Source organism: Heptranchias perlo, chromosome 1, assembly GCF_035084215.1.
Source record: "Heptranchias perlo isolate sHepPer1 chromosome 1, sHepPer1.hap1, whole genome shotgun sequence".
Classification (NCBI taxonomy): domain Eukaryota; kingdom Metazoa; phylum Chordata; class Chondrichthyes; order Hexanchiformes; family Hexanchidae; genus Heptranchias; species Heptranchias perlo.
In genome coordinates this window covers 18,144,148-18,168,892 of record NC_090325.1, presented here as the reverse complement: position 1 = coordinate 18,168,892, position 24,745 = coordinate 18,144,148, and the positions used below count along the sequence as shown (strand labels likewise).

The following is a 24,745-nucleotide window of genomic DNA, read 5'->3' as shown; positions in this document are numbered from 1 at the left end:
ATTTCTGTAACTGAAGGGAGAAGGTCTATTGAAGTCTTCCTCTAGCTCCAGTTTGGACCCTATGCACATAGCTTTGTGAGCCTCTGCCTCAGCCGAGGTCTGCTAAACTGGTAGATCGCTTATTTTTCGGCGTTCTTCTGGCTCTTCAATATCCTTTGCCACCTCTTAAGGTGCTGTAGCTGCAATCTCACTGCAGCTCTACCTGATTCTCCTTGTTGGTAATGGTGGGTTCCCTCTTAGCGGCGGGAATCCCCTGAATATTAAGTGACCCTGATCCAGGAAAATGGGTCGCAGTCATGACAGATTCGGAAGGATGGGCCCAAAAAGGAAAATCCAGCCCATGTGTTCTATCTCTCTGGTTACGCATCCCAAGATCTAATTAGCTTTCCTTGTGCTGCCACAGTTTTAGTGAGCAATCCACCAATACCCCCACACTCCACTGCCGTGATGGGTCCTGTAGCCTGGAGCCATTTCTTTTTTATCCCCACTGTTTATTTCCCTTTCTGTTTCTCATTATAGTATATTTGTGAAGATTAAATACATTTTCCACTTATCAGCCTAACTTGCCAACCTATTCCCTTGTATTTGGTTTGCCTGTTCCCTATTGTTTGACACCCCCAGTGCCACCTCCATTTGGTGTCATCTGCAACCTTAGACTGCCTTATTTCTGTCCTCAGCTCAGAATCAATTGTAAATGGCAGCGACCCCAATACTGATCCCTGTGGCACCCCACCAGTGACCGCTTGCCAAGTCAACGGAACTCCCACTTATAACCACTCTCCGCTTTCTCTGGTTTAGCCAATTTTCAATTAATCTCAGAAACCTGTCTCCTATTCTATGCTTTTTAGACTAAACGCTTGTATGGTACGATATCAAAAGCTTTGCTGATATCTAAATATATCACATCCACAGAATTTCTGTTGTCAACAAAGTCTGTTGAAAAATTCCAGTAAATTTATTGATAAGACTTTCTTCCCATAAACCCATGCTGACTCCCTCTTACCATACTGAACCTCTCTACGTGTTTCATTATCATCTCTCTCAAGATGCCTGCACAATGGATGTTAGATTCACTGGTTTGTAGTTCCCTGGGTCATCATTATGCTCCTTTTTAAAGAGTGGTGTTATATTAGCTACTTTTCAGTCCTCGGGCACTATTCTCATTTCTAATGTTTCCCTAAAGATAGTGGCAGAGACAAGGACCCCAATATTTATGGGGAGCATGTTTGCGGGGGAGGGGGGAGGATACTCGGAAATCCCGAGAATAAGGAGGTCCTGCTGAATGTAATGGCAGGATCACATTATCACTCTTTTATTTGGTTTCCTGCCCGGCATCTGGCCATATTGACAGGCTGGCCGGCTGCACGTCATGGGAGGGCGGGGGGTTAAAGTCGACCCCATGATTTCTCTTCCCTTGTATGATGTCTCTCTGTGATCACTGTTGCCAAGGCATTCTCTGACTCTGACTTGTCGTGCTGTCTGCTGGTTGTTACTTAATATAGAATCATAGAATCACGGAAAATTTACGGCACAGAAGGAGGCCATTCGGCCCATCGTGTCCACGCTGGGCGAAAATGAGCTGCCCAGCCTAATCCCACTTTCCAGCACTTGGTCCGTAGCCTTGTAGGTTATGGCTATATCAGGTCTAATAGTGCCCCTGCTCGTCTGGATTCCTTGATCAATTGTTCCAAATAACAGTCCAATATTTTGTTCAGCATCGTGTTTTCACTCCTATTGCACCCTTTATAGATTTCCCAGTCTATTCCTGCTAAATTGAAATTACCTATAACAACTGCATCTGTTTCTGTTCAGGCTTCCCTTACTTGACTACAAAGTTCTTGGTACAATTCCTCCTCCTTCTTGTCCTAATGATCTATTGAAGGCTCCCATAGTAGGTTTTCTTCTCTTCGTGTGTCTCATCTCTATCATTTCTATCTGTTGCCTTTATCAGTATCCAGACGCTAAGCCAGTATGGAGCAAGGAGTTACAAGTATTTTATTTAATTCATTCTCGGGATGTGGGAATCGATAATAATGACGGCATTTATTGCCCATCCCTAGTTGCCCTGGCTGAGTGGCTTGCTAAGCCACATCAGAGTGGCAGTTAAAAGTCAACCACGTTGTTGTGGGACTGGAGGCACATATGTGCAGGATGCCTTCTGTAATAGGTTCTGTAACGGGGCTAATAAAAGCCCCAAAATGCCTGAGGGAAAAGGTAATTGAACCCCTAGCTCATTTGAAGACTTGTGCAGCTATTTTACTGCAAGGCTGTTCCTCGGCCTCCTCTGGTTATGTCCAAGTGGCACGGGATCACTCTGACATTCTGAGCCTCCGGGCCCCGTTGTTTTGAGTCGGGATCAGCGTCCTGGGCAGCCGGTGACCAGGAGTCCTGCCCCATTGCTACTCCGATGGAGCAGGGACCCTGGAATTTCAGCCCCTAAAACCTGTTGGGGGGGGGGGGTCTGTATTATACAGTAAATCACAGCTCTGCCCTTCACTGCCACTTGAACATATCATAGAATCTTACAGCACAGTAGGAGGCCATTCAGCCCATCGTGCTTGAGCTGACTCTTTGATCGAGCTGTCCAATTAGTCCCACTCCCTTGCTCTTTCTCCATAGCCCAGCAAATTTTTCCTTTTCAAGTATTTATCCAATTCCCTTTTGAAAGTTACTATTGAATCTGCTTCCACCACCCTTCCAGGCAGTGCATTCCAGATCATAACAGCTCTGTTAATTCAAAGACTGCTCTGCTGTAACTTAGCCTCTTAAAGTACACTGCCTTAAACAGTGGAGGCTTAAAGCGTCTTCAAAAATGAAGCATTAATACATATAACTTGCTCACATCACAGAGGTATGGAATTACCCGAGGGATACCAGTATATGAACAGTTAATGCGTTTGTCTGAAATTCCTGTGTTAGTGGATGCTTAGCCAGTTGAAAATAAATAGGTTACTGCCTGCTTAAAATAACAGAGAGAAGAAGTTCAGGGAGATATATTAATCCTTTATAGTTTAGCATATCATGGCGTAAGCTCAGATCCATGGTCATTGCTTATTCCACCAGAAGATTGCACGCTGTCCAACTATTATACTGATTGCCTGGGCAAAATAGGGCTGAAAAAGCACCATGCAATATTAATTAATTAGTTAACTGATTACGTAGGAATTTTATACAAACTCGTTAAGTCATTCATTACTAATAATGCAATGTAGAATTTCAACTTCAAATTTATTCACATGTAACATCAAGATCCTTTCCCCCATGTATTAATCCCTGAACTGTTCCACTTGTTACATAGGAATTCCAAACTGTCCTGTAATGTCATAGAGAGATTTTCAAGAGCAATTGTTTTCCTCCTATATAATCCAAAAGATATCAGACCCAAATTTCCTTGGGACCTGGGGCAGACTGCCAGCATAAAAGGGGCAGAACACGCCAGGTATCCGGCCTCGGAATCATATCCGAGGAATTCCCACTGGGGACAGGATTGCCCTATTTGAAGGCCTGGCGTGTTAAAGGGAGATGGGTCTGGTCAGGCTGGCATCGCCCGCTACAAATCCCACTGCTCCCATTTACTTTGTCCCAAGTGACCCAGGCGTTAGCAGGGTACTGGCAGCCGGGTCAATCGAACAGCAGAAGTGTGATCCACAGGGGTATCCAGGCCTGGGGTCATGAAAACAATAAAACCAACGTTATTTCAATCAGCCCTCAGATACAGGGAGACAACCTCAGGGATTGCTGAATTTTGTAACTCTTACTACAGCTTTAGCACTCGGGCAGCTTTCCCGCGTTGCGATCTGCTCCTCCCAGTCGCATAGCAGGTGCCAAACTAGTACAGGCGCCTGCCAAATGTATCCAAATGCCCTGATTCTCTGGTGGAGTCGGGCTCATAGTTAACGTGGTGGAGCAGGATCGCGATATTTGTCTCCGATGTTTACGAACAAACCATTTAATTCCATCTTCTTCACCGCGCCATGTTCCCATTGCCCTGCGCAGCGCAGTGGTTTGTTCAATTCTCTGGTGATTAACTATTTTATAAAGATTGAAGTCGGCCTAATCTGAAAAGCCATATGTTTTCTTTAATCTCTTTTTTCATATTCCCTCAGAAAACCATATATTGGAGGATGTGAACAAGTGTGTCATTGCTCTCCAAGAAGGCGACGTGGACACACTCGATCGAACTGCTGGGGCTATCCGAGGGCGGGCAGCAAGGGTTATCCACATCATCAGTGCCGAGATGGAAAACTATGAGCCTGGAGTGTACACCGAGAAAGTAATGGAGTCCACAAAGTTACTCTCGGACACTGGTAAGGGTTATTGTTCAACATTTGTCCGTCTTACATACTTAACTTACTATATTCATTTCAAATTGACTTTGATAACTAAAATTATACCCAATTAAATTCTCTTTCTTGTTTATTTCAATACATCATCATGTCAATAATATGATTATTCATTGAAATAAATAAAAGGGAATGTTAATGACCAACCAGTGACATTCTTGCTTTAGTCTGTCTCTGGTCCTGGCACCAAAGTGACACATCTCCCAATGCAAGGTTGGTACCAAAAGAAAGACTTGCATTTATGTAGCGCCTTTCACGACCTCAGGACATCCCAAAGTGTTTTACAGCCATTGAAATACGTTGAAGCACCAAGTCAAAGCACTGTCTTATACTCAGTAATCCAATATAAGAGCAGGCGGTTCTGTAGTAATCTTTGCACTGCTTCTGATTGACTAGCTAACCTGGCTCATTAATGGGATCTGGAGGGGAAACTGGGCTGGAATTCAGATAACCCCACAAACTAATGCCCTAACAGGTAGATTGGTTCTGGCTGGACAAGCTCCAGGAAGCCTACCAGTCCTCTGTGCTGGTAAGCTCTGTGTGTTTAGCTGTTTAAATTCTAGCTAAACCCTTGTGCGCACTTGACTGTTCGCGACCTGTACCCAAGCTCTCTGGATTTAGGTAAATGGGGTATATGTCCTTATGGACAGAATTTCCTATGAGGCAAACAGAAATCAAGAGAATCTTAAGCGTGTTGAGAAGTTTCTGTGCATATCAGACACCCAACTGACCAAAAATGTTAATGCAGCACAAATTATTACTCAAATCAACATCTTCAAAAAAAGAATTGTACTCACCAAGGAAAGGTGTTTTGCACTATAAATGGAACACTTTTGCTATTTTGGTCACCAAGTATCAGTAGCAAGCAACCAGTTGTATCAGTTAGTTTCAGAATGAAGCTCCCTCTGCACTGTCCCAATGATGCACCGCAACTCAAACCTCATTCCACTGCGGCAGAGTGACATTTTTGCATAAGAACATAAGAAATAGGAGCAGGAGTAGGCCAATCGGCCCCTCGAGCCTGCTCCGCCATTCAATAAGATCATGGCTGATCTGATCCTAACCTCAAATCTAAATTCATGTCCAATTTCCTGCCCGCTCCCCGTAACCCCTAATTCCCTTTACTTCTAGGAAACTGTCAATTTCTGTTTTAAATTTATTTAATGATGTAGCTTCCACAGCTTCCTGGGGCAGCAAATTCCACAGACCTACTACCCTCTGAATGAAGAAGTTTCTCCTCATCTCCGTTTTGAAAGAGCAGCCCCTTATTCTAAGATTATGCCCCCTAGTTCTAGTTTCACCCATCCTTGGGAACATCCTTATCGCATCCACCCGATCAAGCCCCTTCACAATCTTATATGTTTCAATAAGATCGCCTCTCATTCTTCTGAACTCCAATGAGTAGAGTCCCAATCTACTCAACCTCTCCTCATACGTCCACCCCCTCATCCCCGGGATTAACCGAGTGAACCTTCTTTGTACTGCCTCGAGAGCAAGTATGTCTTTTCTTAAGTATGGAGACCAAAACTGTATGCAGTATTCCAGGTGCGGTCTCACCAATACCTTATATTTCCCGCACTAGCCAGACTGTGACCTCTCTGATTGAGATTGCCAATGCCAAACTTACTATCCTTTGACTGAAGTTCATAATCATCCCCTCCCCTTCCAGACAGATCACTGCCATGTGTCCTCCTGAAGCCTTTTTGGCAGGATGCATCAAACTGGACTACAGATGGCTCCATGAATGCTAACAGTGTTGCTTTATAATCGTTAGCGGGAGAAATGAAGTTAATTTTATTTTTCTGCGCTGACCTTTCTGGGAAGAAATACTTCACTTCCTAGATGTAGTCCATTAACTAGCTTACTGAGTGCAGATGAAACTTACCAACCATAGCAGATGAGTCTGACTGACAGGCAGCCTGGGTTCAAAATAACTAGCCTGTCAGGTGCTTGAATTTTGACAATCTCCCTGTTCGCTCCATTACAGCTGAAATTTGGAGACTCTACAGCTGATTAACCCACTGTGCATTATTTATACTGGTAACAAAAGCAACTCAGATAGCACCTTTAACATAGAAAAATGTCTAAAGGCACTTCGCAGAGGTGTGACCAAAAGAATACCTGGTTAACAAGTCATTCAGCAGAATTACCACAGATGAGTTCCAACTGGCTACTCAGTTGTGGATGTATGGGGGGTAATTTTAACCCCCAAGAACGGGTGGTTTTGGGGGCGGGTGGGCAGTAAAAATATATGATTTTTGGAGCGGGACCACGTCCCGGCTCCAACACGCCTACCTCTGGGTTTAACCCAGGCGCGTTAGGATGTGCATGCACAATAGAAACTCAGAAGTCCCATCCCTTCTTAAAGCCAGCGGGCCAGTAATTAAAGTGGCAACTTAGGTGCTTTAAACACTTGAGGTAATTTACTTTTTGTGGATTCTGCAACAACAATCGATTTAATTTCTTCTGAATGTGTCTCCCGTGGCTGCTGAAACACACCATAGAAAGAGGCGAGTTGCAGCCGAAGCTCATTTAATCCAGTGATTGATACATCTCAATAAAAGATTGCACCTGGGCACTCAGTTCTCTGAGACAAACGTTGGGCTGGGAGTTCTTTGTGTTTAGATTTCTTTGTTGAAATTGAAAATTCTTGTGTCCAGACAAATTTACCAACATTTTGGAGCCCCTCAAATTGACAACATCAGGATGGGGAGGGCGCAATGGATGTATTCCACATCTGAGAAGGAGAAACTTCACCATCCGTGGCAGGCATATCATGCAGTTCTGGGGTCTGCAGGTGCACAAGACAGAGGTGCGCAACAAGGACCCGGAGAAGAGCAGAGAGGGGACCAACGGAGGGGCTGAGGTCACGGAGGCACTACCCACATGAGAGAGTCTAGAGGCAGAGGCTAAGCTTCCTGAACCTCTCTGGGTGAATAAATGGGCAGTTGAGGAAGTGCATGGAAAATGAAGGATGGTTGCTGCTGAAACTTAAGTGGGTGTGAGGAGTGAGGTGATGGAGTAGGCTTGTCAACGCAGAGTCGGGGGTGGGGGTGTGGGGATGTTGCACAACACAGGATGCGGGTGAATCAGAAAATGTACTCACTTTTCCTGACCTGGTTAGGTCATTAAAATGCTTCCGACACTGCATCCAAGACCTGGACACTGTGCTCGTGCTGCTCACCTCCTCTGCCACCGCCAGCAATGCCTTCTTGGTGGCAGAAGCAGACTTCTTCCTCCTATCAGCTGGGTTCAGCACCTCACTCCTGCTTCGCACACCAGCCAGTAGAACATCAAGGATGCGTCGTTGAACATGGCTGCTGCCTTTGCTCCATGCCCTTTCATCTCGACGTTTCCTCTTTTCTCCTTCAAAATCCATTTTTGCATTGCCCCTTTAAATAGTGGAGTTCAGAACATGTCATGGGGGTACACAGTACGCCCACTGCACAGTTTGGAGACGCGAAACCCGAAACTAAAATTAAGTGCCTTCAACTGAGTTGTGATCACTCAATCCGATGCGCTCAAATTATTTCCGGGTTTTCCACGCGATTATTTACCCACCCACTGAGTTCCCGCCGCCATGCTAAAATCATGGCCCAGGCATTGGGGAAAGTGCACTGCAAGGACATTAAGAAAAATAGGAGAAAAAATGAACTCACGATGCATTCTCAGTACACTAAGTGGAAATCTGCCCATTTAATGAAGGCCACCCAAAGGAATGACATGTTATATAAACTATCAAGGTGCCATAAAATGTATTAAATTTTAATAGGTGTCCTTCTGTCAGTTTGCAGATATTATTTGTAAAATTTTTGCATTATTCATCGTTACCCAAAGTTACATATAGTGACTTCCTGCCTAAAATTCATCTGCGGGCTAGGAGGATTTCATTGAAGGGTCTGTCAAAATAATTTTCTTCACTGATGGACTACATTACGTTTTACCAGTAACGGGCTGCATCTCCTGTTTGGCTAAGATAAATCATACCGTGACACAATTTTGGTGCTGTGGCACAAAGGGGAATTGTTGCCCATTGTTGTCATCCATTTAGCTGTGGTAGAGGACAAGGCGCTAGAGTCAAAGTAGCCTCTGCATAGTTGGCAGCATCTCCCTCTGTTTCTGATAAAGACAGTTGCCTGTGGCAATCAAACATATTTCACAATCTTATTTTACACCCCACTGCTCTCTGTAATTTATTGCTATTTGGATGTAACGGTGGGTCTAAAGTGTCGGTTTAATTTTATGCAGTGTGTCTGCTTCGTGCTGTAGAAGATCCGAGAGCGTTGAAAGGGGGGTGTCTATGTTACTGGCAAACTCTTGTGTGATGCAAAGATGCCAGACATTCACCATTGAACTTCCTCTGTGCTCTTTGGTGAGGAGATTGCGGAAAAATGAAACTGGGAATTCACAATAACTCTAAAGTCAAATCTTTATGGGGCGGGGTGGGGGGGAAATCTTGGTTCCCTTCCTGGGTTTCTGAGTCAGATCAGCAAGTTCCTGCTGATGACCTTAATTTATGCTGAATCCCAGAAGGTTTTGTGCTGTGATACTGACTGAGAACTGCCCGTCTTTCTGGGAAACAGGAAAACAGCATCATGCCAACAAACCTGTCCCTTTTTGATAGATTTCAAAGCCACTAATCCACTTTATTCCTCAATCCTTTCTGTCTTCAAAATTGTGTCTAATTGTCTCTTGGACCCATTTATACAGTGATCAGCCCTGTTAATCTATATTTCTCTATTGAGTGTGGAAATGTGCTGGAGAATGGCCAATGCAATACTCATTTTTAAAAAGGAAGACAGAGATAATCCGGGAAATCACAAGGCAGTTAGTTTAACATCTGTGGTAGCAAAAATTTTGGAGTCTCTAATTAAGGATGAAGTTACCATGTATATAGGTAAAGAGAAACTAGTTAGAAGCAGTCAGTACAGATTTTAAAAGGGATCATTGTGTTTGACAAACCTCATAAAATTCTTTGAGGAGGTAACAGCATAGACTAGTTGGGCTGAATGGCCTGTTTCTGTGCTATAAATTCTACATAATTTTATGTCGTATTATAACAGGACAGGAGGAGGCCATTCAGCCCATTGTGCTTGTGCTGACACGTTGAAAAAGCTATTCAATTAGTCCCCATTCCCCTGCTCTTTCCCAATTGCCCTGTAATTTTTTTCCCTTCAAGCATTTATCCAATTCCCTTTTGAAACAGTCATGGAAGATGGGGGAAATGCAAGGTATGTAATGTTACATGGATTTTAGGAAAGCCTTTGACAAGGCATCACGTGAGAAATTACTAGAGAAGATTGAGATATGGAATCAGGGAGAGGATAGCAGAAATGATTATAAATGTGTTAAAAGGGAGAAAACAAAGAGTAGGAGTTAAGAGCAGTTTTTCAGAGTGGTTGGAAGTACGTAGTGGTGTCCCATTTAGGAGGGAAATCAGGAAGCATTTTTTCACACAAAGGGCAGTGGAAATTTATAACTCTCCCCAAAAGGCTGTGAAAGCTAGGTCAATTGAAATTTTCAAGACTGAGATCTTTGTTAGTTAAGGCTATCTATGCGAAATGGCTGCTTTAAATCTTCAGTTCAAAATGATAAAATGCAACAACAAAGTTGACTGAAACACCAATGTAAGCATCTTCCTTTATAACATTTACAATTATGTGGTAGTTCACTGCAGTACACTCACCCATATAAGCGCCATTGCTGCCATTGTCTGCTGCCACCATATATCACTTCAGCTTGTCTCCTTCAGATCTTGGTGTTTCTTTGTACCTACAGCTTTCTCTGTGCTGCTATCCTTTCTATGTGCCCCTACAATGCCTTTCCCTCTATTCCAAGCACAGTGCCCACAGTTCCATATTTAATTAAAATATCCAATCAGCGTGACGAGAACAATAAAGCAGCAAAATCAATGTTTTGTCAAGATTAAACTTATTTACAATCAGTAATCTTTGGTCATTTTTACTTAACCATGGTTGTGTTCAATTCTGGGCAGCAAACTTTAGGAAGGATGTCAAGGCCTTAGAGAGGGTGCAGAAGAGATTTACTAGATTGCTATCAGGAATGAGGGACTTCAGTTATGTGAAGAGACTGGAGAAGCTGGGGTTCTTCTCCTCAGAACAGAGACAGTTAAGGGGAGATTTGATAGAGGTGTTCAAAATCATGAATCATGTTGATAGAGTAAATAAAGAGAAATTGTTTCCAATGGCAGAAGGGTCGGTAACCAGAGCACACAGGTTTAAGGTGATGGGCAAAGACTTGAGGTAACATTTTTTACGCAGAGAGTTTTAATGATCTGGAATGCACTGCCTGAAAAGGTGGTGGAAGCAGATTCGATAGTAACTTTCAAAAGGGAATTGGATAAATACTTGAAAGGAAAAAAAATTACAGGGCTATGGGGAAAGAGCAGGGGAGTGGGACTAATTGGTTAGCTCTTTCAAAGAGCCGGCACAGGCACGATGGACCGAATGGCCTCCTCCTGTGCTGTATCTACAACTATGATAAGTATCTAGGCGGATAAATGGAGTTGAGGTACAGATCAGGCATGATTAAATGGCGGAACAGGCTCGAAGGGCTTCTGTGTCCCACAGGGTTCTGTCCTGGGGCCACTTCTTTTCACTGCATATTAATGATTTGGAGATGAACCTAGAAGGAGTAGTGTCAAAATTTGTAAATAGGAGGTATAATTAATTCTTCAGAAAACCAAACGAAGCTGAAACAGAGTATTAGTAAGATGAGTCAATGGGTTATAAAATGGCAGATGGAATTCAGTATCAGCAAGTGTAAGGTGATACATTTGGGTAAAAAAACCATGTAATTATAGTTACTTCCAAATGGAAATAGGTCTGATGCTGTCGAAGAACAGAGTGATTTGGGGTACAAATTCACAGGACAATAATGGCAACAACACAAGTTGCTAAGGCTGTAAAAAAAGCTAATGGAATTCTTGGTTTTATTACAAGGAGTAAATGATGAGCCTATATAAAACCTTAATAAGACCTCAGTTGGAGTACTGTGTGCTGTATTACGTTCCACACTATAAGAAAAGATATCGAGACTTCACTAGGATGCTATGAGGAAGTACAAATACAAAGAAAAACTTGAAAAATTAGGACTTTTCTCATGAGAACAATATAGATTAAAGGTGAAATGGCAGAAGTGTTCAAAATTATGAAAGGATTGGGACAGGGTAGAGGGGTCAAGTAGGATTGGCCATAGGTATAAGATTCAATGTAAGAGATTTAGAACAGAGAGCAAGAAAAGCGTCTTTACACAGAGAGTTGTGAGACTGGGAAATTCACTTCCAGGGTTTGTGGTTGAGGTGGACACTATGGGGGTAATTTTAACCTAACCCACCTAGCGGGAAACGGGCAGGGTTCGGGTCATCCGCCCACGAACTAAATGGAGGGTAAAATTGTGGGTTGTGAAACGGGGTTCTGACCCGAACCTGCCCATTTCCCGTTCGGTGGATTAGGTTCAAATTACCCCCCATGTCAACATTCAAGGTTAGATTGGATAGATGGATAAAGAAAAAGGGGGATGAAGGGATATGGGAACGGGGTGGGTAAATGTGATTTGGACTATTTGTGCACATGGAAGGTAAACACTCACAGGGGCTGGTTGGGCTGAATGGCCTGTTCCTGAGTTGCACTTTCTATGTAATGGGTGATAAAGTCCTGCCTGATTTAACATCTTACGCCTAATTTTACAATTTTTAACTTGTGCCTCTTGATGCTTGAACCTATTCACTTACAAGAGACGATTATACAAAGTTGTGTTTTCTGAGAAATTGTACTTTAGTGGGAGTCTTGACCACCAGGTGTGTACACCCCGAAAGCACAGGAGCATCCACCCCAAAAGCACAGGAGCATCCACCCCAAAAGCACAGGAGCATCCACCCCAAAAGCACAGGAGCATCCACCCCGAAAGCACAGGAGCATCCACCCCAAAAGCACAGGAGCATCCACCCCGAAAGCACAGGAGCATCTACCCCAAAAGCACAGGAGCATCTACCCCAAAAGCACAGGAGCATCCACCCCAAAAGCACAGGAGCATCCACCCCAAAAGCACAGGAGCATCTACCCCAAAAGCACAGGAGCATCTACCCCAAAAGCACAGGAGCATCTACCCCAAAAGCACAGGAGCATCTACCCCAAAAGCACGGGAGCGTCCCCCCCCCACCCCGAAAGCACAGGAGTGCTTCCCACAGCTTTTCGTCAATTATTTCTAAACCACAGAAAATCCACGATTTTGTGACATGCACTCTCACAAACGAGGCTCCCTGCCAGGGGCACAGTTTGTAAAATAGGTGCAATAGTGCAGTTAATGCTTGCCTTGTTGCATCACTCCTGACTTCGAACGCATTTTACTCACTGATTATATTGGCCGTGCACACTGAGAAAACTGGCTTCCTCTAAAACATTGAGTGGCATTGCATTCACACCCTCCACCCTGTACAGTCCCACACGGACTGCAGCGGTTCAAGAAGGCGGCTCACCACCACCTTCTCAAGGGCAATTAGGGATGGGCAATAAATGCCGGCCTCGCCAGCGACGCCCACATCCCATGAACGAATAAAAAAAGCATGGGCATTGATGCTCTGTGTTTCACTTATTATTGTGCACGGTGAGTAGAATCTGGCCAGGAGACATTTTTTTAAATCTGTCTCTTGGGATATGGGTGATGCAGTCAAGGCCACATTTATTGCCCATCCTAATAGTGCTGAGATGGTGATGCTGGGCATTCAAAAGTAGAAATCCAGTCATTGCTGCTTTATAGGCAAATGCAGCGACCAATTTGTGCACAGCACAGTCCGACAAAGAGCAAATCAATAAATGACCAGAAAATCTGTTACTGATGACGTTGGTTCAGGAATGACTATTGGCCCAGTAGTGATGATTGGCCAAGGATTCCAGAGAATTCCCCACTCTTCTCTGAATAGTGCATGGGTTCTTTTACATCCGCCTGAGCAGTCAGACAGGGCCTCAGTTTAACATCTCATCCAAAAGACAATGGGCTAGAAATTCGACTGTGTAGCGCCCGTTGCTTCGGAACTATGCGGCCTCCCGAAGTTCCAAAATGGCATCCGGGTTGCGAGCGCACGCTTCTAGCATAATGTGCGCCGGACGCCATCTTGGTAAAGGGTTTCACGCAACTGCAGATAACGAACGCCGGCAGCATGGGTTCAATTTTCAAATTAAAAAACGGGTGGGTTGGGGGCGGGGGGGCATTGAAAATTGCCACCATTTCGGACCCGCCTCAAACCCTCCCATTTCCAGTTTTCACCAAGGCGGGACGAGGGGCAGGCGACCAATCTGCTTCCAGGAGGCGGGTCGGGCCATAAAACCTTTCGAGGAGGCTTCAGGCCTCCATTTTTCACCAATTCCAATTTCAACCCTGAGGGGCCGCGATTCCCGGGCCTTCTGTTTACGCCTCGTGAAAGGAGGCGAGAAGGCCCGAGACTAACAGGTAGGTGCCTAGAAAGGCACAACTTTTGGGCCCGGAGGAGTAGGAGTGCTTCCCCCAGGCCCAACAACCCAACGATCGCGGGCCTCTGACCCCCGAGCGTAGTCCCCCGATCGCGGACCACCCGACATGGACCCCTGACCCTCCCCCTCTGACCCCCAACCCCAATCCCCCAATCTCCGACTCCGATCTGACCCTGACCCCCGACCCTGATCCCCCGACCCCCGACCGTGATTCTCCCCCTCCGACACCGATCCCCTGATCCCGATCCTCCCGCTCCGACCCCCGACCCAGATCCCCCGACCCCCCGATCCTCTCCCTCACTCCGATCCTCCCACCCTCAACCCCAATCCTCCCCCACACTCCGATCCTCCCACCCCTGTCCATCCCCCTCAACGACTGCGGACCCCCGCAATGACCCCCGATCCCGACACCCCCCCCCTTGACTGACCTCCCATCCCATCCCACATGAATTCTGACCCCTGTGCCAACCTATGCCCACCTGTGCCAACCTATGCCCACCTGTATCCTAGGCCCAATAATCTTCAGCTGCTTCATCAATGACCTTCCCTCCATCATAAGGTCAGAAATGGGGATTTTGGATGATGATTGCACAGTGTTCAGTTCCATTCGCAACCCCTCAGATAATGAAGCAGTCTGTGCCCGCATGCGGCCAGACCTGGACAACATCCAGGCTTGGGCTGATAAGTGGCAAGTAACATTCGCACCAGACAAGTGCCAGGCAATGACCATCTCCAAGAGTCTAACCACCTCCCCTTGACATTCAATGGCATTACCATCGCCGAATCCCCCACCATCAACATCCTGGGGGTCACCATTGACCAGAAACTTAACTGGACCAGCCATATAAATACTGTGGCTGCAAGAGCAGGTCAGAGGCTGGGTATTCTGTGGCGAGTGACTCACCTCCTGATTCCCCAAAGCCTTTCCACCATCTACAAGGCACAAGTCAGGAGTGTGTTGGAATACTCTCCACTTGCCTGGATGAATGCAGCTCCATCAACACTCAAGAAGCTCAATACCATCCAGGACAAAGCAGCCCACTTGATTGGCACCCCATCCACCACCCTAAATATTAACTCTCTTCACCACCGGCACACAGTGGCTGCAGTGTGTACCATCCACAGGATGCACTGCAGCAACTCACCAAGGCTTCTTCGACAGCACCTCCCAAACCCATGACCTCAACCACCAAGAAGGACAAGAGCAGCAGGCACGTGGGTACAACACCACCTGCACGTTCCCCTCCAAGTCACACAACAAGGGAAGTCTAGATTAAACTGCATTTATTTCAATGCAAGAAGTCTGATGGGCAAGGCAGATGAACTCAGGGCATGGATGGGTACATGGGACTGGGATGTTATAGCTATTACGGAAACAAGGATAAGGGAGGGGCAGGACTGGCAGCTCAATGTTCCAGGGTACAGATGTTATAGGAAAGATAGAGCAGGAGGTAAGAAAGGAGGGGGAGTTGCGTTCTTGATTAGGGAGAACATCACGGCAGTAGTGAGAGGGGATATATCCGAGGGTTCGCCCACTGAGTCTATATGGGTAGAACTGAAAAATAAGAAGGGAGAGATCACTTTGATAGGATTGTACTACAGACCCCCAAATAGTCAACGGGAAATTGAGGAGCAAATATGTAAGGAGATTACAGACAGCTGCAAGAAAAATAGGGTGGTAATAGTAGGGGACTTTAACTTTCCCAACATTGACTGGGACAGCCATAGCATTAGGGGCTTGGATGGAGAGAAATTTGTTGAGTGTATTCAGGAGGAATTTCTCATTCAGTATGTGGATGGACCGACTAGAGAGGGGGCAAAACTTGACCTCCTCTTGGGAAATAAGGAAGGGCAGGTGACAGAAGTGTTAGTGAGGGATCACTTTGGGACCAGTGATCATAATTCCATCAGTTTTAAGATAGCTATGGAGAATGATAGGTCTGGCCCAGAAGTTAAAATTCTAAATTGGGGAAAGGCCAATTTTGATGGTATTAGACAGGAACTTTCAGAAGTTGATTGGGAGAGTCTGTTGGCAGGCAAAGGGACGTCTGGTAAGTGGGAGGCTTTCAAAAGTGTGTTAACCAGGGTTCAGGGTAAGCACATTCCTTATAAAGTGAAGGGCAAGGCTGGTAGAAGTAGGGAACCTTGGATGACTCGGGAGATTGAGGCCCTAGTCAAAAAAAAAGAAGGAGGCATATGACATGCATAGGCAGCTGGGATCAGGTGGATTCCTTGAAGAGTATAGAGATTGCCGGAGTAGAGTTAAGAGAGAAATCAGGAGGGCAAAAAGGGGACATGAGATTGCTTTGGCAGATAAGGCAGAGGAGAATCCAAAGAGCTTCTACAAATACATAAAGGGCAAAAGAGTAACGAGGGAGAGAGTAGGGCCTCTTAAGGATCAACAAGGTCATCTATGTGCGGAACCACAAGAGATGGGTAAGATCCTAAATGAATAGTTCATATCGGTATTTACGGTTGAAAAAGGCATGGATGTTAGGGAATTTGGGAAATAAATAGTGATGTCTTGAGGAGTGTACATATTACAGAGAGGGAGGTGCTGGAAGTATTAACGCGCATCAAGGTAGATAAATCTCCGGGACCTGATGAAATGTATCCCAGGACGTTATGGGAGGTTAGGGAGGAAATTGCGGGTCCCCTAGCAGAGATATTTGAATCATCGACAGCTACAGGTGAGGTGCCTGAAGATTGGAGGGTAGCAAATGTTGTGCCTTTGTTTAAGAAGGGCGGCAGGGAAAAGCCTGGGAACTACAGACCGGTGAGCCTGACATCTGTAGTGGGTAAGTTGTTCTGAGAGACAGGATCTACAGGCATTTGGAGAGGCAGGGACTGATTAGGAACAGTCAGCATGGTTTTGTGAGAGGAAAATCATGTCTTACGAATTTGATTGAGTTTTTTGAAGGGGTAACCAAGAAGATAGATGAGGGCTGTGCAGTAGACGTGGTCTACATAGACTTCAGCAAAGCCTTTGACAAGGTACCGCATGGTAGGTTGTTACATAAGGTTAAATCTCACGGGATCCAAGGTGAGGTAGCCAATTGGATACAAAATTGGCTTGACTACAGAAGACAGAGGGTGGTTGTAGAGGGTTGTTTTTCAAACTGGAGGCCTGTGACCAGCGGTGTGCCTCAGGGATCGGTGCTGGGTCCGCTGTTATTTGTTATTTATATGAATGATTTGGATGAGAATTTAGGAGGCATGGTTAGTAAGTTTGCAGATGACACCAAGATTGGTGGCATTGTGGACAGTGAAGAAGGTTATCTAGGATTGCAACGGGATCTTGATAAATTGGGCCAGTGGGCCGATGAATGGCAGATGGAGTTTAATTTAGATAAATGTGAGGTGATGCATTTTGGTAGATCGAATCGGGCCAGGACCTACTCCTTTAATGGTAGGGCGTTGGGGAGAGTTATAGAACAAAGAACATTTTGGAGGGGGAGGGCGAACAGCCAGCTGTCGTGGTGCACATAGGCACCAACGATATAGGTAAAAAAGGGGATGAGGTCCTAAAAGCAGAATATAGGGAGTTAGGAGGTAAATTAAAAAATAGGACCTCAAAGGTAGTAATCTCAGGATTGCTGCCAGTGCCACGTGCTAGTCAGAGTAGAAATAGGAGGATATTTCAAATGAATACGTGGCTAGAGGAATGGTGCAAGGGGGAGGGATTCAAATTCCTGGGACACTGGAAACGGTTCTGGGGGAGGTGGGACCAGTACAAACCGGACGGTCTGCACCTGGGCAGGGCCGGGACCGCTGTCCTAGGAGGAGTGTTTGCTAGTGCTGTTGGGGAGGGTTTAAACTAAAGTGGCAGGGGGTTGGGAACCTGAGCAGGGAGAGAGAGGAAAGCGTAACAGGAAGGGACAGAAGGTATGGAGTAATAGGTAAAGTGTTAAAAAAGGAAAAAGCAGGAACTAAGCGTCACAAAACAGATTTGAAAGTTCTTTATCTGAATGCACGTAGCATTCGTAATAAAATGGACGAGTTAACGGCACAAATAACTACGTATGGGTATGATCTTGTGGCCATTACAGAAACATGGCTGCAGGGTGACAACAACTGGGAATTAAATATGCCAGGGTATTTAACAATCAGGAAGGACAGGCAGGAAGGAAGGGGAGGTGGGGTGGCTATGTTAATAAAGGAAGGAATCACTGTAATACAGAGAAATGATATTGGGACAAAGCATCAAGATAATGAAACAGTTTGGGTGGAGATAAGTAATAATAAGGGAAAAAAAACATTAGTGGGCGTAGTATATAGGCCTCCTAATAGTTGCAACTCTGCTGGAAGAAGTATTAATCAGGAGATAGTCGGGGCATGTAATAAGGGAACAGCCATAATTATGGGGGATTTTAATTATCATATTAACTGGACAAATCAAATTGGGCAGAGCAGCCTTGAGGACGAGTTCATTGAGTGCATCAGGGATGGATTTCTTGAGCAGTATGTAACTGATCCTACAAGGGGGCAGGCAACCTTGGACCTGGTCCTGTGTAATGAGTCAGGATTAATTAATAATGTCCTAGTTAAGGATCCCCTTGGAACGAGCGACCACAACATGGTTGAATTCCATATCCAATTAGAGGGTGAGAAGGTTGATTCTCAAACAAGCGTACTGAGCTTGAATAAAGGAGACTATGATGGTATGAGAGCGGAATTGATTAAAGTGGACTGGGAAAATAGATTAAAGGGTAAGACGGTACATGAGCAGTGGTGTTCATTTAGGGAGTTATTTTACAGCTTTCAAAATAAATATATTCCACTGAGGAAAAAAGGGTGTAAAAGAAATGACAGCCACCCGTGGCTAAGTAAAGAAATCAAGGATAGTATCCGACTAAAAACAAGGACATATAAGGTAGCCAAACTTAGTGGGAGGATAGAAGATTGGGAATTCTTCAAAAGACAGCAAAAAGTAACTAAAGGATTGATTAAGAAAGGGAAGTTAGATTATGAAAAGAAATTAGCAAAAAATATAAAAACAGATAGCAAGAGTTTCTATAGTTATATAAAAAGAAAAAGGGTGGCTAAGGCAAACATAGGTCCCTTAGAGGATGAGACCGGGAAATTAATGGTGGGAAACATGGAGATGGCAAAAATGCTGAACAAATATTTTGTTTCAGTCTTTACAGTAGAGGACACTAAGAATATCCCAACACTGGACAAACAGGGGACTCTCGGGGGGGAGGAGCTAAATACGATTAAAATCACTCAGGAGATGGTACTCAGTAAAATAATGGGACTCAAGGCGGATAAATCCCCTGGACCTGATGGCTTCCATCCTAGGGTCTTGAGGGAAGTGGCAGTAGGGATTGTGGATGCTTTGGTGATAGTTTTCCAAAATTCCCTGGACTCAGGAGAGGTCCCGGCAGATTGGAAAACTGCTAATGTAACACCGTTATTTAAAAAGGGTAGTAGGCAGAAGGCTGGAAATTATAGGCCAGTTAGCTTAACATCTGTGGTGGGTAAAATTTTGGAGTCTATTATTAAGGAGACAGTAACGGAACATTTAGATAAGCATAATTTAATAGGACAAAGTCAGCATGGCTTTATGAAGGGGAAGTCATGTCTGACAAATTTGCTTGAGTTCTTCGAGGATATAACGTATAGGGTGGATAAAGGGGAACCAGTGGACATAGTGTATTTAGACTTCCAGAAGGCATTCGACAAGGTGCCACATAAAAGATTATTACTTAAGATAAAAAATCACGGGATTGGGGGTAATATTCTGGCATGGGTGGAGGATTGGTTATCAAACAGGAAGCAGAGAGTTGGGATAAATGGTTCATTTTCGGACTGGCAACCAGTAACCAGTGGTGTTCCACAGGGGTCGGTGCTGGGTCCCCAACTCTTTACAATCTATATTAACGATTTGGAGGAGGGGACCGAGTGCAACATATCAAAATTTGCAGATGATACAAAGATGGGAGGGAAAGTAGAGAGTGAGGAGGACATAAAAAACCTGCAAGGGGATATAGACAGGCTGGGTGAGTGGGCGGAGATTTGGCAGATGCAATATAATATTGGAAAATGTGAGGTTATGCACTTTGGCAGGAAAAATCAGAGAGCAAGTTATTTTCTTAATGGCGAGAGACTGGAAAGTACTGCAGTACAAAGGGATCTGGGGGTCCTAGTGCAAGAAAATCAAAAAGTTGGTATGCAGGTGCAGCAGGTGATCAAGAAAGCCAACGGAATGTTGGCTTTTATTGCTAGGGGGATAGAATATAAAAACAAGGAGGTATTGCTGCAGTTATATAAGGTATTGGTGAGACCGCACCTGGAATACTGCATACAGTTTTGGTCTCCATACTTAAGAAAAGACATACTTGCTCTCGAGGCAGTACAAAGAAGGTTCACTCGGTTAATCCCGGGGATGAGGGGGCGGACATATGAGGAGAGGTTGAGTAGATTGGGACTCTACTCATTGGAGTTCAGAAGAATGAGAGGCGATCTTATTGAAACATATAAGATTGTGAAGGGTCTTGATCGGGTGGATGCAGTAAGGATGTTCCCAAAGATGGGTGAAACTAGAACTAGGGGGCATAATCTTAGAATAAGGGGCTGCTCTTTCAAAACTGAGATGAGGAGAAACTTCTTCACTCAGAGGGTGGTAGGTCTGTGGAATTTGCTGCCCCAGGAAGCTGTGGAAGCTACATCATTAGATAAATTTAAAACAGAAATAGACAGTTTCCTAGAAGTAAAGGGAATTAGGGGTTATGGGGAGCGGGCAGGAAATTGGACATGAAGCTGAGTTCGGATCGGTCAATGCCCTGTGGGTGGCGGAGAGGGCCCAGGGGCTATGTGGCCGGGTCCTGCTCCGACTTCTTGTGTTCTTTAGATTTGTGGTTGGGATCAGATCAGCCATGATCTTATTGAATGGCGGAGCAGGCTCGAGGGGCCGATTGGCCTACTCCTGCTCCAATTTCTTATGTTCTTATGTTCTTATCTAGGAGTACAGGTTCATAGCTCCTTGAAAGTGGAGTCACAGGTGGATAGGGTGGTGAAGAAGGCATTCAGCATGCTTGGTTTCATTGGTCAGAACATTGAATACAGGAGTTGGGATGTCTTGTTGAAGTTGTACAAGACATTAGTAAGGCCACACTTGGAATACTGTGTACAGTTCTGGTAACCCTATTATGGAAAGGATATTATTAAACTAGAAAGAGTGCAGAAAAGATTTACTAGGATGCTCCCGGGACTTGATGGTTTGACTTATAAGGAGAGGTTGGATAGACTGAGACTTTTTTCCCTGGAGAGTAGGAGGTTTAGGGGTGATCTTATAGAAGTCTATAAAATAATAAGGGGCATAGATAAGGTCGATAGTCAAAATCTTTTCCCAAAGGTAGGGGAGTCTATAACGAGGGGGCATAGATTTAAGGTGAGAGGGGAGAGATACAAAAGGGTCCAGAGGGGCAATTTTTTCACTCAAAGGGTGGTGAGTGTCTGGAATGAGCTGCCAGAGGCAGTAGTAGAGGCGGGTACAATTTTGTCTTTTAAAAAGCATTTGGACAGTTACATGGGTAAGATGGGTATAGAGGGATATGGGCCAAGTGCAGGCAATTGGGACTAGCTTAGTGGTATAAACTGGGCGACATGGACATGTTGGGCCGAAGGGCCTGTTTCCATGTTGTAAACTTCTATGATTTTATGACTCTGTAACATCCCAACTTGAAAATATATCGCCGTTCCTTCATCGTCGCTGGGTCAAAATCGTGGAACTCCCTACCTAACAGCACTGTGGGAGAACCTTCACCACATGGACTGCAGCGGTTCAAGAAGGCGTCTCACCACCACCTTCTCAAGGGCAATTAAGGATGGACAATAAATGCTGGCCTTGCCAGCGACGCCCACTTCCCATGAATGAATAAAAAAAAGAAGCAATAAAAGGCCATAAGCCTTAAGTGGGCATTTATGATTATAACAGCATAGATGAGGCACAAAAATCGAAATATGTTTCTAGGACCTGGCACTTAGAGGCGACTTTTATTGCAGCACTATATTTGAATCCATATTGCTCAGATGTCCCTCTGCCCTTATCCAATACACAATACAATGTCCCAGCTTGTGCTTCACATCTAAGGCTCACCAAGTACTGTACAGATTGTTCCTAATAACTCAGTGTCAAGGCCACAGGTTCATCAGATAGATAAAATACAATCAGCTGCAGTTACAACTCACCTTCACCTGCCAATTGAGATAAAATGGAGAACAGAGGAGTTTTTTTGTGATTTAAAAAGGATGTGTCAGCTCTTTATATATTTTTTTCTCTCTAAGACTTCTTAACACTTGGACAATGCTTTGATTCCTATTCAGGCATTACAACACACACTAGGGCACATGCTCAAAGTAGCAAAGAATCACTCGGTTTACCTGATGCGTCTGTGGTTGTTTGACACACTGGGTTTTTTGACGGGCTAAAAGATGTAAATCACCAGTGATATTTCTTCTTGTGGATATATAAATTTAGAATTGTTGTTGGAGAAACGGGTAGTTATTATATCGAGTTCTGTACATTTATTCTGTTGCACAACATTTACAGGCTGATGCCGTGCTGTAAAAGTGTAATTTAATCTACTAGCCAGCTCAAATCTGCCCTCATGGATCGCGAATCAAATTTTCTTTGTGTCAGACGGGCGTCTCCCACAGCCTCTCCATGAACTATAAGGCACAAGTCAGGAGTGTGATGGAATACTCTCCACTTGCCTGGATGGGTGCAGCTGCAACAACACTCAAGAAGCTCGACACCGTCCAGGACAAAGCAGCCCGCTTGATCTGCACCCAATCCACCGGTTTAAACATCCACACCTTCCACCACTGCCACAGAGGATGCACTGCAGCAACTCGCCAAGGCTTCTTCGGGAGCACCTCCCAAACCCGCGACCTCTACCACCTAGAAGGACAAGGGCAGCGGGTGCATGGGAACACCACCACCTGCACGTTCTCCTCTAAGTCACACACCATCCTGACTTGGAAATATATCGCCCGTTCCTTCATCGTCGCTGGGTCAAAATCCTGGAACTCCCTACCTAACAGCACTGTCAGAGAACCTTCACTGCACATACTGGAGTGGTTCAAAAAAGTGGCCCACCACTACCTTCTCAAGGGCAACTAGGGATGGACAATAAATGCAAGCCTTGCAAGCGACGTCAATATCCCAAGAATGGTAAAAAAAAATCTTTGGTAGGTAGACCCTGGATGGCACTAGACCCAGAACCTCGTGACTGAGGGTCACCTGGAGCCCAGCCAATAGCTTCCTGCTACTTCGTTGCCACCTCTAGTTGAACCTCGCTACTCATACTGTGCACTTCACCAAGTGCTTCCTGCTCCAGCTCAACCTTGAGTCCCTCATAGTGAATATTCCTATGCTGGTACTAACTACGCATGCAGTAAGAGCCATTGTATGCTGTGCAGCTCAGCATCTTCTGACCTGGCAGCATGCTGTTCGCCTTTGGGAGTGGGGGTGGGGGCGGAAACGCAAGATAAACCAGCATTAGGTATCAATAACTAAGTTTAGGATTGACAGAGCGCTAAATGTCTGAAAGATATGGGGAAGGAAGTAAAAGTAGTAATGATATAGGTTGGACTTTTTTGTGATCTTATCTAATGGGCTCCATCGAAACAATACCAATGATTTGCATGGTCTTTTCCTCGCGGCAGCATCAGGGCTTTAAGTTCGGGACTCCTGAAAGTCGCTCACCTCTCCCTTCTGCTATGGGCTTCCTTTTCCTGTTCTCACATAGAGATTGGTGAGATGGCAGATGTTTGAAAAGACCAATCATTGCTATGCAATTGCTAGTGGCTGATGGTCAAACCTTATTAGGTCTATGTTTTCTGATAAGTGAACCAGATTATTACAAGATTCCTTGGAAGCCAGAAGGAGTGTCATACATGGACATGGGCTGCCTTGTGATTGAGTGAGAAAAGCTAAATGGTTGCCAAACAATTGTCATTCGTCCAGTATTGAGAAGCAGCTGGTTGAGGTGAAACCATGTATTGTAGCCCTGCTACACCACTGCATTTAAAACGTGTGTACTCAGCGTACATTTCCCTTGGCAAGCTTCATCACCATGTTGAACTTTTTGTGCAGCAGTACTGACAAGCTCCTGACATTTGAAACTGTGTTCACCTGCTCTGCCACCTCAGGCACAGACTCGATGGTTTGAATCACCTGTTTCTGTGCTGTAAAATTCTCCAATTCGATGATTACTCCCACACAGCCTAGACGTTTTTGAGGAGACTGCCCCTCAAACCCAAAGATGGTAACCCTCTTCTGCTGTACCTCCCTCAACTTCACCTCCAGAACTCTCTCTGTAAAGGGGGCAATCCTCCCTCTTCCCTGAGGCCTACCACTGCCCTCAGCCACCCGGACCAATTCACTGAATTCAAATGCTGCAGTACACGTCCAAACTTCAGAAAGTATGAGTGACCCTTTAGGGCGTAACAGCAGCTCTTTAACTTTGGTACTGTGCCGGAAAACCCTGCCCAGCATGCTCAGTACTCCCAAAACCTGATCCACTAGGCCGTTCCATGCATTCGTGACACTAGATGTACTCATACACGTCCAGGTGCTTTGTCGCTGTACCCCAAGTGGAAAATTGACTCTGGCATATGAAAAATATGTAGACTATTCGTAATGATTTACCCAAACTCATACATGCTAACCTAGAAAATAAGCAAAAGCTGATCATTAAAGCTAGGTCAAAAACTATCTCCTTTCTCTCTGCATCACTCAGTGCTGTCTGTGCTCCTGTTGCTCTGAGTGCTATTTTCTTTGTTACTCTCACCCCTTCCCTATTTAAAAAATATTTGACAGCTTTTCAAACCCTTATTTGAATCTAGATAGCATTTGGCTGGATCTGAACGCACAAGGCAGAGATTGACTCCTGTACATAGGAAAAT

General features: G+C 44.9%; 1 protein-coding gene across 1 annotated transcript in view; it reads left to right on the top strand.

Annotated features, from left to right (window-relative positions):
* Positions 1-24,745, top strand: part of ctnna2 (catenin (cadherin-associated protein), alpha 2) — a 1,371,619-nt gene that overhangs the window by 1,122,205 nt on the left and 224,669 nt on the right. Inside the window, exon 12 of the mRNA XM_067981945.1 lies at positions 4,107-4,307. Within this exon, the coding sequence (XP_067838046.1) occupies positions 4,107-4,307 (201 nt within the window). The remainder of the gene's footprint in view (positions 1-4,106; positions 4,308-24,745) is intronic.